The 16,520-nt window shown below is 38.4% G+C and overlaps 1 protein-coding gene across 3 annotated transcripts in view; it reads left to right on the forward strand.

Moving 5' to 3' along the window:
• LOC131431694 (ankyrin repeat domain-containing protein 29) overlaps positions 1 to 16,520 on the forward strand; it is a 504,283-nt gene that overhangs the window by 460,375 nt on the left and 27,388 nt on the right. For all 3 annotated transcript variants that reach the window (XM_058597553.1, XM_058597555.1, XM_058597554.1), the window contains exons 4-6: positions 4,781 to 4,879; positions 15,261 to 15,359; positions 15,731 to 15,829. In XM_058597553.1, coding sequence (XP_058453536.1) covers positions 4,781 to 4,879; positions 15,261 to 15,359; positions 15,731 to 15,829 — 297 coding nt within the window. The remainder of the gene's footprint in view (positions 1 to 4,780; positions 4,880 to 15,260; positions 15,360 to 15,730; positions 15,830 to 16,520) is intronic.

Consider the following 16,520-nt stretch of genomic DNA (forward strand, 5'->3'; position numbering starts at 1 on the left):
GACTTCTAGACTTCTAGACTTCTAGACTTTTAGAATTCTAGTCTTCTAGACTTCTAGACTTCTAGGCTTCTAGACTTCTAGACTTCTAGACTTCTAGGCTTCTGGACTTCTAGACTTCTAGACTTCTAGACTTCTAGACTTTTAGACTTCTAGACTTTTAGACTTCTAGACTTCTAGACTTCTAGACTTCTAGGCTCCTAGACTTCTAGACTTCTAGACTTCTAGAATTCTAGACTTTTAGACTTCTAGTCTTCTAGACTTCTAGACTTCTAGACTTCTAGACTTCTAGACTTCTAGACTTCTAGACTTCTAGGCTTCTGGACTTCTAGACTTCTAGACTTCTAGACTTCTAGACTTTTAGACTTCTAGATTTCTAGATTTCTAGACTTCTAGACTTCTAGACTTCTAGACTGCTAGACTTCTAGACTTCTAGACTTCTAGACTTCTACACTTCTAGACTTCTGGACTTCTAGACTTCTAGACTTCTAGACTTCTGGACTTCTAGACTTCTGGACTTCTAGACTTCTAGACTTCTAGGCTTCTAGACTTCTGGACTTCTAGACTTTTAGACTTCTAGACTTCTAGACTTCTAGACTTCTAGACTTCTAGACTTCTAGGCTTCTAGACTTCTAGACTTCTTGACTTCTAGACTTCTAGACTTTTAGACTTCTAGACTTCTAGACTTCTAGACTTCTAGACTTCTAGACTTCTAGACTTCTAGACTTCTAGACTTTTAGACTTCTAGTCTTCTAGACTTCTAGACTTCTAGACTTCTAGACTTCTAGACTTCTAGACTTCTAGACTTCTAGACTTCTAGACTTCTAGACTTCTAGACTTCTAGACTTCTAGACTTCTAGACTTCTAGACTTCTAGACTTCTAGACTTCTAGACTTCTATTCTTCTAGACTTCTTCTAGACTTCTCGACTTCTAGACTTCTTCTAGACTTCTCGATTTCTAGACTTCTAGACTTCTAGACTTCTCGACTTCTAGACTTCTAGACTTCTAGACTTCTAGACTTCTAGACTTCTAGACTTCTAGACTTCTAGACTTCTAGACTTCTAGACTTCTAGACTTCTAGACTTCTAGACTTCTTCTAGACTTCTCGACTTCTAGACTTCTAGACTTCTAGACTTCTAGACTTCTAGACTTCTAGACTTCTAGACTTCTATTCTTCTAGACTTCTTCTAGACTTCTCGACTTCTAGACTTCTTCTAGACTTCTCGATTTCTAGACTTCTAGACTTCTAGACTTCTCGACTTCTAGACTTCTAGACTTCTAGACTTCTAGACTTCTAGACTTCTAGACTTCTAGACTTCTAGACTTCTAGACTTCTAGACTTCTAGACTTCTAGACTTCTAGACTTCTAGACTTCTTCTAGACTTCTCGACTTCTAGACTTCTTCTAGACTTCTCGATTTCTAGACTTCTAGACTTCTTCTAGACTTCTCGACTTCTAGACTTCTCGACTTCTAGACTTCTAGACTTCTAGACTTCTAGACTTCTAGACTTCTTCTAGACTTCTCGACTTCTAGACTTCTAGACTTCTAGACTTCTAGACTTCTAGACTTCTAGACTTCTAGACTCCTAGACTTCTGGACTTCTAGACTTCTAGACTTCTAGACTTCTAGACTTCTGGACTTCTAGACTTCTAGACTTCTAGACTTCTGGACTTTTAGACTTCTGGACTTCTAGACTTCTAGGCTTCTAGACTTCTAGACTTCTAGACTTTTAGACTTCTAGACTTCTAGACTTCTAGACTTCTAGACTTCTAGACTTCTAGGCTTCTAGACTTCTAGACTTCTAGACTTCTAGACTTCTAGACTCCTAGACTTCTAGACTTCTAGACTTCTAGACTTCTAGACTTCTAGACTTCTAGACTTCTAGACTTCTAGACTTCTAGACTTCTAGACTTCTAGACTTCGAGACTTCTGGACTTCTAGACTTCTAGACTTCTAGACTTCTAGACTTCTAGACTTCTAGACTTCTAGACTTCTAGACTTCTAGACTTCTAGACTTCTAGACTTCTTCTAGACTTCTCGACTTCTAGACTTCTAGACTTCTAGACTTCTAGACTTCTAGACTTCTAGACTTCTAGACTTCTAGACTTCTAGACTTCTAGACTTCTAGACTTCTAGACTTCTAGACTTCGAGACTTCTGGACTTCTAGACTTCTAGACTTCTAGACTTCTAGACTTCTAGACTTCTAGACTTCTAGACTCCTAGACTTCTGGACTTCTAGACTTCTAGACTTCTAGACTTCTAGACTTCTAGACTTCTAGACTTCTAGTCTTCTAGACTTCTAGACTTCTAGACTTCTAGACTTCTAGACTTCTAGACTTCTAGACTTCTAGACTTCTAGACTTCTAGACTTCTAGACTTCTGGACTTCTAGACTTCTAGACTTCTAGACTTCTGGACTTCTAGACTTCTGGACTTCTAGACTTCTAGGCTTCTAGACTTCTAGACTTCTAGACTTTTAGACTTCTAGACTTCTAGACTTCTAGACTTCTAGACTTCTAGGCTTCTAGACTTCTAGACTTCTAGACTTCTAGACTTCTAGACTTCTAGACTCCTAGACTTCTAGACTTCTAGACTCCTAGACTTCTAGACTTCTAGACTTCTAGACTTCTAGACTTCTAGACTTCTAGACTTCTAGACTTCTAGACTTCTAGACTTCTAGACTTCTAGACTTCTAGACTTCTAGACTTCTAGACTTCTAGACTTCTAGACTTCTGGACTTCTAGACTTCTAGACTTCTAGACTTCTGGACTTCTAGACTTCTGGACTTCTAGACTTCTAGGCTTCTAGACTTCTAGACTTCTAGACTTTTAGACTTCTAGACTTCTAGACTTCTAGACTTCTAGACTTCTAGGCTTCTAGACTTCTAGACTTCTAGACTTCTAGACTTCTAGACTTCTAGACTCCTAGACTTCTAGACTTCTAGACTTCTAGACTTCTAGACTTCTAGACTTCTAGACTTCTAGACTTCTAGACTTCTAGACTTCTAGACTTCTAGACTTCTAGACTTCTAGACTTCTAGACTTCTAGACTTCTTCTAGACTTCTCGACTTCTAGACTTCTTCTAGACTTCTCGATTTCTAGACTTCTAGACTTCTTCTAGACTTCTCGACTTCTAGACTTCTCGACTTCTAGACTTCTAGACTTCTAGACTTCTCGATTTCTAGACTTCTAGACTTCTAGACTCGTAAACCTCTGGGCTTCTTTTGAAGTTCTTTTTTTCATTTTTAATCATTTGAAGGACGGTTTTACCTTCTGCAATATGAAAACTTTCGCGTTTCATATACCTTTTCCAGGCTCAAATCCGTCACACCGGAAAATTAAGCCCAAATGGTGTACTTGGTTCAAGTTCACACGACTGGACCTTCGGTGAGGCCAGTCGAGTTGAACGGCGTAAAACGAGCTAAATTTAATAATCAGGAGGAAAAAAACGCAAATTTATGCACTCTTCAGGGTGGCGTCGCAATCGAGTTTTAATTTATGCCGCCCACCAGCCCGTGGCTCCGATGTCCACTTCCTGAACGGACAGAAACCCTCTGGACGGATAAGCCATAACCCCGCTCCTGTGCTACGGCATTCCGCTGTCTGATCGAAGAAACCGGCCTACGGCTGATGGAAGGTCTGAATCGGACGGTCGGTTCGTTAACAATTTTCGGCGGCTGCTAATGAAAAGTGCTTTAAAGAGATTTAGAGACACAATCAAATTAAGAAGCGCGACGGCGTTTCATGCTAAATTTTCATGTCCTAAGGACATCGGAAGAGAGTGCACTGATGTTTGTGTGTGTGCTTGACGGGCAGTGGAAGAGGCGTACCTGTCAAGGGCACCGGATGCTACAGCGAAAGAAAGTCCCGGTCCGAATCTATGGGCATTCAAATTTTGTGGAGTAAAAAAATGACGGTGCCAGGTATCGGAACTGGTAGAATTTGTAGTCTATAAAATGACTTTCAAAACGGTAGACAAAAAAAATTGTTTTGTCAATCAGTTTAAAGATTAAGAGAAAATCCTGACACGGTTTGATTCTCCCGGTTCGAAGCCAAAACAGTTAAAAAGGCGATGAAAAGACACTTAACTTATTATTGCCATCTTTGCCAGTTATCGACAAAGCGGAAAATACGTACCATTCGGATTTGCTCTCCCTTCCTGTCTCCTTCAACCTACCGGAGTTTTATGCTATCATCCTGTGGAGCCTCTCCCCCGTGGCGCTCCATACTGACTTAATGTTACAGATTCCCCTCGCTTTTTTTTCGGTGCTTTCATCGCCTAGGCACCGCCACCTAGTTGCTGTGGCGAAGGACTTAACTAAGCCTTCAAATAAAAGTACATGAAAACAACAAAAACAACAACATCATCATGGAAGTACTCCACGTCCGGGCCAACGGGAGTAAAGCGGGATGAACCGTTTTGTGTGCACTTTTTGAATAATTTAAAATGTTTAATGGGAGCTGCTCTCGTGTTCGTCATAATTCCAATTTCAGTCCCTCCCTCCCTCCCCTCGGTGGTTTCGGAGTTTCGGAGGCGCGAGCTGTCGGTACACGGAGCGGGGGCCACCGACCGGAGGTTTGACTGCTGGTTGGAGAGTTTTGTTACGTAATTCAATTTGAAAGTACTTGGAAACTGAAGATTACCGCTTACCGTGAAGCGTGTGCCCCCCGAAATAAAGCAAAAAAAATGTCCGTTGAAGTTGCAGGGCGTTGATGTACTGCCGAAAAACAAGAAAATTTAAAAATTGTATTTTTCTTTTTCCTCTCCTCTTCTCTTCCAGGACTACACTACGCCACTAATTTTGGCTGCTGCAGGAGGACATACTGCCTGTGTTATCGAGCTGTTGGAACAGGGCGCAGACCCGAACGCGAGACGAGTGGTAAGTTCATGGGAAGTCCTATTACGGTTTGTGTGCTTGATGAATTGTTGTGTGCTCTTCCCTTTCGTATGTCGTTTCGGTGTATGTGTGTGTGTTTTTATGTCTGCGGCTGAAGAGGGTGCGAAATTTTGAATTGCCAAAAATTAGCTACACTTCTCAAGTGGCTACTCGACTTCAAGTGGACAAGAGTTAGTTTCATAAGAGCACTTCGGAAGGATTGAGTTATAGCGATGTGTCATTGTCAGATGGTCAAGGTTATTCCGATTTTTTATTTTTATTTTACATTTCTCAAGTAGGCCATGATTATGGGCATACTCAAAACTGATTGGAATTCTTACTCGAAGTGAGTTTTGGTAGTTGCTATCGTTTCATACTTTGGTATATGCCCCTGCAATTTTTTATGGACATTTTTGTCCTGAAATTTTGGAATATTCAAAATTGGGTAACAGTTCGTGAAAAATGGCAATATTTTTAATATTGATTGTTTGGGTGGTAATTTAATTTAGACTCCAGTAGTCTTCAAGAAAAGATAAATAAGTTTTTTTTGCAAGTGAAAAGAAATGAACGATATTTAAGGAAAAATTGATTGCAAGCATAGTCCGCGATCATCGTCATCTTAAAAAGCTTACGGGCAGTAGGCGAGACCATTCATACATCTCACCCTCAATAACACCACACTTGACTAAATTGTTCGCTCTCTCATTGCCTGGAAAGAAGCAATGTGTGTAACATAAAATCAAAATATTCAGAATCTACAAAGAATCTTAATCGGGAAAAACGGGTCATTATTATCAGTCCTGTTTGAGCGGATAGTTTCAATTGTGCTCAGACTATCTGTGAGGATGAAGTGTTCGTTTGGAGCTAAAGAGTCGATGAGCTGCTGAAAACTCTGATATATAACAGATCGGCTGAAAAGTTCGTATCGTTTCTATGAGAGGGCGCCACTAGAATTAAATCCATACCATTTTCAGTTAGTACCAACCTTCAAAAGATACGTGTATAAATTTGACAGCTGTCTGATGATTAGTTTGTGGGATATTGCATTTTGAGTGAAACTACTTTTGTTATTGTGAAAAAAATGGAAAAAAAGGAATTTCGTGTGTTGATGAAACACTACTTTTTGATGAAAAAAAGTGCCGCCGATACCAAAAAATGGCTTGATGAGTGTTATCCAGACTCTGCACCGGGCGAATCAACAATTCGTAAGTGGTTTGCAAAATTTCGATGAACGCAGTGGACGCCCAAAATAGGCTGTTACCGATGAAAACGTGAAAAAAATCCACAAAATGATTTTCAATGACCGTAAAGTGAAGTTGATCGAGATAGCTGACACCCTAAAGATATCAAAGGAACGTGTTGGACATATTATTCACGAATATTTGGATATGAGAAAGCTTTGTGCAAAATGGGTGCCGCGTGAGCTCACAATCGACCAAAAACAACAACGAATTGATGATTCTGAGCAGTGTTTGGAGCTGTTATATCGAAATAAAACCGATTTTTTTCGTCGATATATAACAATGGACGAAACATGGCTCCATCACTTCACTCCGGAGTCCAATCGACAGTCAGCTGAGTGGACTGCACGCGATGAACCGAACCCAAAGCGTGGAAAGACTCAACAATCGGCCGGTAAGGTTATGGCGTCTGTATTTTGGGACTCGCATGGTATAATTTTCATCGACTACCTTGAAAAGGAAAAAAACCATCAACAGTGACTATTATATAGCGTTATTAGAGTGTTTGAAGGACGAAATTTCAAAAAAACGGCCTCATTTGAAGAAGAAAAAAGTTTTGTTTCATCAAGACAATGCACCGTGTCACAAGTCGATGAAAACCATGCTGAAATTGAACGAATTGGGCTTCGAATTGCTCCCTCATCCACCGTATTCTCCAGATTTGGCCCCCAGTGACTTTTTCCTGTTCTCAGACCTCAAGAGAATGCTGGCTGGTAAAAAATTTAGAAGCAATGAAGAGATAAACGCTGAAACTGAGGCCAATTTTGAGGCAAAGGACAAATCGTACTACAAAAATGGTATCGAAAAGTTCGCTGCATCGCCTCTGATGGCAATTATGTTGAATAAAAAAAACGAATTTTGGCAAAAATATGTATGTTTCTATTAAACGATACGAACTTTTCAGCCGAACTGTTATCTGTGCTTTTCAAAAAATATCGTTTCCCATTTTTTATACATGTGCCAAACTTGGTGGCGATTCGTTTAGTTGTTTCGTATTTATGATAGATTATTCTCCCTTAGTTCTTTGAATTCCCCGGGAAAATGGAACCAGTTCTTTTGAAGTTATTGAAAGAAAATTGTGTTGCATTCATATAAACAACAGCAATACCATCTACCATGACCTTGAAATTCTTGTCACTCTCTTATTTTACAAAAAATTTTAGATGAAAATTTATTTTCAAAAACCCCTCCTCTAGTCTAAATGTTGACTCTCTTCAAATTATATAAATTTTGTCATTGACCCTCTCCGTTCTTTTTAAGGACACTTGCTGCACAATCTCTTCCGTGAAAATATCCTTATGATCATCTCTAAAGAGCAAGAAGAATCTGTGACAAATTTGATAGCAATCCGTTCAGTAGTTACAGAGTTTTGCCGCTACAAACATTACATCCTCCTTTTTAGAGGCACGAATTACGTTCACCCCACACGAATACCCTTATAATCATATCTAAGTTGCACAAAAAGTATCTATGGTCTAAAAGTATCGATTCTCGTCAAATTGAATAATTTTTTTCATGACCGCTTTTGAGGACACTTGCTACGTTCTCTCCCCCATTTAAATACCCTTACAACTATATCTGAAGAGCAAAAAACATCTGTGCCAAGTGTGATAGCAATCCGTTCAGTAGTTTCGGAGTTATGCCGTGGCAAACATTACATCCCCTTTTAAAAGACAATTGTTACATCCATACCCCATATAATCATATCTAAGGTATGCGAGGTATCTAAGGTTTCTAAGGTCTTCAAAAACATCGATTTTCGTCAAGTTATGTGTGCTAGAAGTACATGTGCCAAGTTCGATAGCAATCCATTTAGTAATTTCGGAGTTATGGCCTTACAAACATTACACCCCTCTTTTTTATGCACTTGCTTTATCCACCATTTAGTCATATCTAAGGTATGCAAAATGTTTCTATGGTCATCAAAACGTATCGATTCTCGTCAAGTTATATGAATTTTTCCATAAACCTCGCTACCCCCCCCCCCCCACCCCCCTGGTTGTGACACTTGCTACGCCCTATCCCCTATAAAAAGTACACCTCAAACCATCTCTGAAATGCAAGAAGTATTTGTGCCAAGTTTGGAATCAATCCGTTCAGTAGTTCCGGAGTTATGCCATTACAAACATTACACTCCCCTTTTTAACGGCAATTGCTACATCCACCCCTCATAAATCACATCTATTATATGCAAAATGTTTTTATGGTCTTAAAAAAGTATCGATTCTCGTCCAATCAGACAAATTTTTGCATAACCCCCCCTGTTAAGGACACTCACTACTTCCCCCACTAAAATACCCTTATGACCTTCTCAGAAGAGCAAGAAGTATCTGTGCCAAGTTTGGTAGCAATCCGTTCAGTAGTTTCGGAGTTATGCCGTTTTAAAACAATTACACCCCCCCTTTTTAAAGGCACTTGCTACATCTACCCCCCCTAATAGTGTTATCTGAGGTATGCAAAATGTTTCTATGGCTTTTCTTGTCAAGTTATATGAATTTTTCCATGACCCCCCCCCCCTTGTTTATGACACTGGCTACGCTCCCTTCCCTATGACAATACTCCATAAATCATCTCTGAAATGCAAGAAATACCTGTGCCAAGTTTGGTGCCAATCGGTTCAGTAGTTCCGAAGTTATGGCGTTACAAACATACAAACTTACATCCATTTTTGTATATATAGAAGATTTAGTAAAGTGATAAATTTTGGTCATTTCAAAAAAGGTGTTCGGTTACCGACACCCAATGAAATTTCACAAAAAATGAAAAAATATAAGTGAAAACTCCAGTTATTCAAAGAAAAAACTGATATTTTCTTTGGAAACGTTTTGGAAACGTTTTGAGCAGCTAGATGTTTGACCAAAACTTTGTCTCGACAGCAGCCTGCATTTCACTAACAATTTTTTACGAATTGTCGAAAAAAATGGAGTGCCGGTAACCGAACACCTTGGGGTGCCGGTAACCAAAATCGGTAGACATTTTGAAAATGACAAAACGAATCTTTGGTTGCGAAAATTTGGATAGCATCCAGTATTAAATCATCTTCCCCTACATATTTCTTTTTCACCTCCGATCATAAATCGAACATCAGAACAAATTATAAAATTTGAGCACTTTTGTTGGTAAGTAGTCATAGTGGCAGCAGTCCCTTGCTTTAGTTCTACACTGGACCCTTGATACGATTTACTTCTATGAGCTTCTATTTTAAATCAACACACAGACCTTCCTAGGCTATGGTGCCCACTTGGTCACTGTTTTTTTTTGCTAATTCAAATATATTGTATAAAATTGTTGTGGTTTATAGTTTAGTTGTTGTTTTTGTAATGACAATGGTCGTATATCTGGTTTTGTGAAACTGTAAATTGTGTGCTCGTGTTACAATATCTTTGCTTCAGTTTTGTGAAGCAAAACCGCAAAAAGAGTAGTTCGAAAAATTGTTCAATACTGTTGTTATAGCAACGCGAAAACTCGAAGCGAATCTATCGAACAGAGACAACAGATCTCACTCTGACTAATGGTTTTCGTATAATGAGAAGTACCGATACCCTACTTTTATCTCTACTATTGGTCGATCGTTAGTCCTGAGCTGAAACGGTGGCCTTTATTACCGTTCTTGCATACACTTCCTCTTACACTTTACTCACAGATCATCTCACCCATCAGGTCTCACATGAAAACGACACAACCTCACAAAATGAACTGAATGAACATCGTTTGACAGCTATCAGTGGTTTGCTCATTTGTTCAGTCTGTATTATTTTATTCTATTCTACAATATTCTATCTCATTCCACAGTATTCCATGGTACACAAACCACCAATAAACGTCAAAGATGGACTCGATTTACCGTTCGTTTGTTGTCATCGTGTGAAACCCAATTGGGATACGTTCACTCCACTCAATTTCCGCTTCACACTGGTAATAAGGGCCGGTAGTATGAAAATGAAACATAAAACAGAGCTCAGTTAAGCCCTACCGGCCCCTCTAAACCCCGAATGTTTGAAGCGTAATGCCATCAACATCCTATTCAAGTCGGTCCATATTTCATTCATTAAATTCAATGATGAATCTAAATGCTGTTACATATATCTATATAAAATTATATCTGATGATGTTTGCAATATCGTCAAACCCACCCACCATGAGAGGGTACAAATTATAAAATTTGAGCACTGATTCAAAATAAAAATGCAACATAAGTCCTTCAGATTCATTTTAGTCGTCGTCAAGTTCGGACGTGTTTTTCATTCGCTCCCAGTGCCGCGCGCGAAATATTATTTATTGTTTATTTTAACTGTTAGTTGTGTAATCAACATGAGTTGTGAAATTTGTGCACTGGATACCTCCGTCGACACAATCATGTGGACATGCGTTGGCTGCCCTCGAAAATTTCACGCGGCTTGCATCGGTGTTACCATTCAGCGCGGTTCTCTCAGGAAGAGAGACAAAAAAGCAGATATTAATTCCTATGTGCTGCCATGTTGCGAGGTATGTCAAGAATTACTACAAGTAAAGATGCATTATAGCAGCCTTGTTGAACAACAAAAACTGCTGGAGAAGCAACTTCAGGCCAACACGGAAGTGCTGCATAAGTTTGCTTTCCAACAGGAGAAGCCAACTGTAATACATGAGGCGATTGACGGACTAGAAGTCTTACTCACTACCATAAAAAATGAGTTGATCGCACTAAATAAAAATAGCAGTTTGCCGGGAAGTGTGACAAGTATTAAAAATCACATGACTGCACTGCTAGATACAGCTTTAAAGTCGACAAAGGAAAGTGTGTTCTCGACACTGCAAACCGTGACGTCAGAATTTTCTACAAATTTGCGAGACCTGAGTAACGAAATAAGTCAACTCAGCCAGCTATCACTTGACACGGCAACCTGTTTACCTAACAATCCGAATTCTATGGTCGAGTTGGACATTCTAGAGGAGTTGAAGTCTTTATCAACAAATATTGCTGGAATCCAAATTGCTGTATCATCATCATCGACACCTGACTCATGCCCCAGTTTGGATGACGAATTGAACTGTAAAAAACCCGACTATTCTGGATGGCGTTTATTAGGCAGCAAAAAAGTATGGAAAGCAGATTGGAGTGAGTACGACGCACGCCAATCTAGGTTCCGACGTCAGCAAAATGATGCTGACAAGTCAAGAAGGCGCAAAAAGCGAAATTCAAGAAAAAATTACAATAACAGATCCAATATTCTTTCAACGCATCATTCATCTACAAAACGATATTGTAATAACATTATTAGTCACAACATGAATAATAATAGCAATAACAATAATAACAACAACTATAATAACAACAACTACAACAACAGCCGAAATAATCTTCCACCTGATAGAATACTTCTTGCTGCAGCTAAGGATCGATTTTCGGGACCACCAACAAATTACAGACCTACAATTAATTTTCAAAGAGGACCGACGATTAATCCTTATCGAGAGCACAACCTGCAACTAACGATGCCGAATCAAATGACTGCTGAATGTTCGTCAACTGATACGTGCGTGGCGTGTCGTGCTCAACATTCGTGTTTTCGACAATTTTGACGCATTACCCAGAAGAAGAGAATAATGACCATATTATCACAAGTCAACAATCATGTTCAATAAGATCTCCTCATCTAGCGTCGTCGACAGAAATCGTAGCATATTGTCAAAATTTTAACCGTATGAAGAGCGCACTTAAGATTAATGAAATCCAGAAAAATATTTTAGGGTGTTCGTATGGAATTATTCTAGCAACCGAAACTAGTTGGGATGATAGCGTTAACAGCACGGAAGTCTTCGGAAACATTTACAACGTTTTTAGAAACGATCGTGAGCTCCATACATCTGATAAAAAATCGGGGGGAGGTGTTCTCATTGCTGTTTTAGCAGAATTTGACGCCGAAATGATAACCACTACGAAATTTAAAGAATTTGAACACGTATGGGTAAGAATTCATTTAGCAGGTGAAACACATATTTTTGTTTCAGTATATTTTCCTCCTAACAATGCCCAAAAAGCCACATATGAAAAGTTTTTGCATGTTGCTGATGAAATAATTACTAAGCTTCCATCGGAAGTTAAAGTTCATATATATGGAGACTTTAATCAGCGCAATATCGACTTTATTCAAGACGCTGAAAATGATAGCATTTTACTACCTCTCGTTGGGGAGAATGAAACACTTCATTACTTATTCGACAAAATATCTGGTTTAGGTCTTAATCAAATTAATCATGTAAAAAATCAGCAAAACTGTTATTTAGATTTTTTATTTACTAATATTCACGATGATTTTTGTGTAATAGAATCACCAACTCCATTGTGGAAAAATGAAGTTTTTCATACAGCAATCGAATTCTCAATATTTATACATCAGATTAATAGACCCGACGACTACGAGTATGAGGAGATTTTCGATTACCACTCAGCAAATTATGATAGTATTAGTCGTAAGCTACGAGAAATAGATTGGCAAGAACTCCTTAGAAACGAAGGAAATGTCGAAATTTCAGTCGATATTTTCTACGCACGGCTGTACGACATAATAAATGAACATGTCCCATTAAAGAAAATTAGGCGACAAAATAATTCAAAGTATCCTGTTTGGTATAACGAGCATATTAGAAACCTAAGAAATCGAAAACAAAAAGCTCATAAAAAGTACAAAAGAGAAAATAATAGTGACAATTTATCGAATTACATACACATCTGTGACCAACTAAGTTTAGCAATCGATACTGCATTCAAAGAGTATAACTCAAGAACTGAACAGGAAATAAAGTCTTGCCCAAAAAAATTCTTTAGTTATGTTAGAAACAAATTGAAATCAGAAAACTTTCCGTCAAGAATGTATTTACAGGAAAACATTGGTAATAACTCACAAGAAATTTGGAAAATCTTTTCGCTAAATTTTTTCAACAAATCTATACGAAGTTTTCTGAAGATGACCGCGATCGTGAATATTTTAATTTCTTTCCAGAGTTTACTGAAGATATTAATGTAAATCAAATCGAAGTGCTAGACATAATAGATGCCCTAAACAAATTGGATGTCTCTAAAAGTGCCGGACCTGATGGGATTCCACCCATATTTATGAAAAAATTAGCATTAGATCTTGCAACCCCTTTGTGCTGGCTTTTTAATAAGTCGCTTCAGTCTGGAGTTTTTCCAGATACGTGGAAAAACTCTTTTCTTATACCAATTTTCAAAAATGGGAAAAAAGCAGACATATGCAACTATCGCGGGATTGCTATTCTTTCTTGCATTCCGAAGCTCTTTGAAGCGATCGTTAATGACAAACTGTTTAGTCAAATAAAAAATAGAATTACTCACATGCAACATGGATTTTTCAAAGGACGTTCCACTACTACTAATTTGCTTGAATTCGTCCACTATACCCTGACCGCTATGGACAAGGGAAATTACATTGAAGCTCTTTATACAGATTTCAGCAAAGCATTCGATCGTGTTGACATACCCATGCTTATGTTCAAATTACAGAAATTGGGAATCTTACCAGGTCTTCTTAAATGGTTGGAATCTTATCTAACAAATCGTCAACAAATTGTAAAATTTAAGGGTAAAAAGTCGAGCCCCATTCACGTCAGTTCCGGGGTCCCCCAGGGATCTCATTTAGGTCCTCTTTTATTTATCTTGTTTGTAAACGACATTTCCTTTCTTTTAAAAAAAATAAAAATTCTAATATACGCAGACGATATAAAACTATTTTTAGAAATAGAGAAAAGTGAGGATGCCAAGGTTTATCAAGAAGAAATTCTTTCTTTTTATACATGGTGTAACAAAAGTCTTCTTCAACTAAATGTGAAAAAATGCAGTAGAATAACATTCAGTAAAAAACAAAATACACCTGATTTGATACTTACTCTTGGAAGTCAAACAGTTAAAAAATGCGAAACAATTAGGGACTTAGGAATAATACTAGATACTAAAATGTCTTTTATTTACCATTATAATCCAATCATAAACAGATCCAATAACTTGCTAGGATTCATAAAACGATTTTGTTACTGTTTTCACGATCCGTATACAATTAAAACATTATACATTTCCTATGTTCGGTCAGTACTAGAATACTGTAGTTTAGTTTGGTCACCTTACTTAATCACATGGGAAGATCGGATAGAATCAGTTCAAAAACAATTTTTGTTATTTGCACTTCGTAAATTAGGTTGGACAAGACTTCCTCTTCCATCCTATAAAGCTCGCTGTATGCTGATCAGTATTCAAACATTAAAAGAACGCAGAGAATTTTCAATGGTCTCATTTGTAAATGACATTGTCTCGAATCGCGTAGATTCCAGTCAACTCCTGTCCAAACTAAATTTTTACATACCATCTCGGCCTTTAAGAAATCGAAATATTTTTATTACAAACCACCAGCGAACAAACTATGCAAAAAATGGGCCAATAAATCAATTGATGGCTGTATACAACAAGCATTCAGAAGCAGTCGATTTCACTATGTCAAAAAACAAACTAAAGCAATATTTCAGTTCTATTCGGTAAGCCAATTATAATTATTTAACTCATAATAAATTATACATTATTTAGTGATCTATTTAGAATAGTTTACTAATTTAAGACGATTATTGTAATTATCCTTATGGTCTACTTTTGATTGACGACAAATAAATAAATTTCTGCGTCGTTGACTTTTTTTGGCAGTTTGTCAGTTTTTTTGACTTTTTTTTGGCAGTTTGGCAGTTTGTAAACAGTTAGGTTTTAACTTTATATTACTACCGTTAAAATATGTTATTTTCTACAGGTGTGAACATAGTGTATGTATGGTAGTTATATTACTACAAAAACATTGTTTTATTTCGTCATTTTTTGTTGATCCTTGACAGTGTTACCATCAGCTCAGACACTTTTGCGTATCCGCGTAAGAATCTAAGACCATTCATACACCTTCATACACCTATTCTAAGCCAAACGGCAGGGAATTCTAATCTGTTCAGAAGTTATGTAACGAAAAATTACTATCCGACCTCTCCACTAACGAGACTCCATCCAACTATTGCACGAATTTGACTATTCGACTTGAAGTAATAGTGACAAAAATGTGCATCGCATCCGAAATTGATTGAAATTCTTACTTGTCCTTACCTTCCGATTCCAGACCGGCACAACGGCACTGTTTTTTGCCGCCCAGGGTGGCTACGTGGACGTCGCTAGGATACTGCTGAAATCTGGTGCCCCGGTGGACTGCTCCTCGGTGGTAAGTGTCATAAAATGTGCGGCTGAGTTCTGTCGGTTTCGGGCCGAGCTTCCTTCGAAAGGCTTTTCTTCCGCCCGATAGCGATAGCGATGGGTATATTAATTTCGAAGATTACTTTTCACCGTTCGTCGGATTCATTTTTCCAGCGTAGATACAGGTGAAACACGGTGGCAAGCTTTCAAGTCCCCGTCGTCATTCTCAGCCTCACCGTCGTGGTATATTGTGTAAATGAATATTTTTTAATTAAATCCTTTTACTTTCTTTCCATGGTTTTTTCCCATTTTTTTTCGGCTCCTAACCCTGCAACTTATTCACTTCGGCGGTCTGCTCCTGCCGGTGTTTATGCGCGCGTTGAATTTCCGGATTGGAAGGATGGCGGTACACCACTGTTCGTCGCCTGTCAGGGCGGACACGAGAACATGGTTAGCGAGTTGCTCAGCTACGGGGCCAACGTTCATGCCTGTATGAAGGTGGGTATTTATAATTAGTTTTCATTATTTCACTTTTTATTATAACATTTTTCTGGCATGTTGCACCTTTGTACCCGTTCCTGTCGCTGTTGGCGGGGAGTACAAGCAAACTCACCGTCTGGACGCACAGTGACTTACTTCACTTAGGTGACGGCAGTGTCCCAGTCGAGAAAAGGATTGCCTCGCATAGCAACTCTCCTTTATTAGCTTGACGGGTGTTTGGTCTTTGTTTTTAGTATATTTCACACACCCATCTGACACTGGCATGTGAGCACCAGCCATTTAAAAGTATACCGATTACGTTGAGCCCCTCGCGTTTCGAGCCCCAAACACTGCGATGTTTTGATACTCATCGCGACTCTCAAATTGTAAAAATTATCTCCACTTGATGTCCCAAAACACTGTCTGCTGTATTTTAGGTAAACCGACAAGTTATTGGGAGAGAGTCGACAAAAAATTCACTAATTTTCGTGCACTAAACAAGGTAAACGCGTATAACAAATGTATTACTGTTTGTTTGTTTACGTTGCAATCAGCTGATTTTGAAGTTTCGATTTTGATCTCTTCAAGATGGCGTCGTGACAGGGGGCCGATTTCACACCTCAGTTCAAAGGCCAACGTTTGTTGGAAATCATAATAAAGAAAAAAACTAAACGTCAAGTTGATTTTCCATGCTTGCTATGATTTTGCT

Source organism: Malaya genurostris, chromosome 2 (genome assembly GCF_030247185.1).
Source record: "Malaya genurostris strain Urasoe2022 chromosome 2, Malgen_1.1, whole genome shotgun sequence".
In the NCBI taxonomy this organism is placed as follows: Eukaryota; Metazoa; Arthropoda; class Insecta; order Diptera; family Culicidae; genus Malaya; species Malaya genurostris.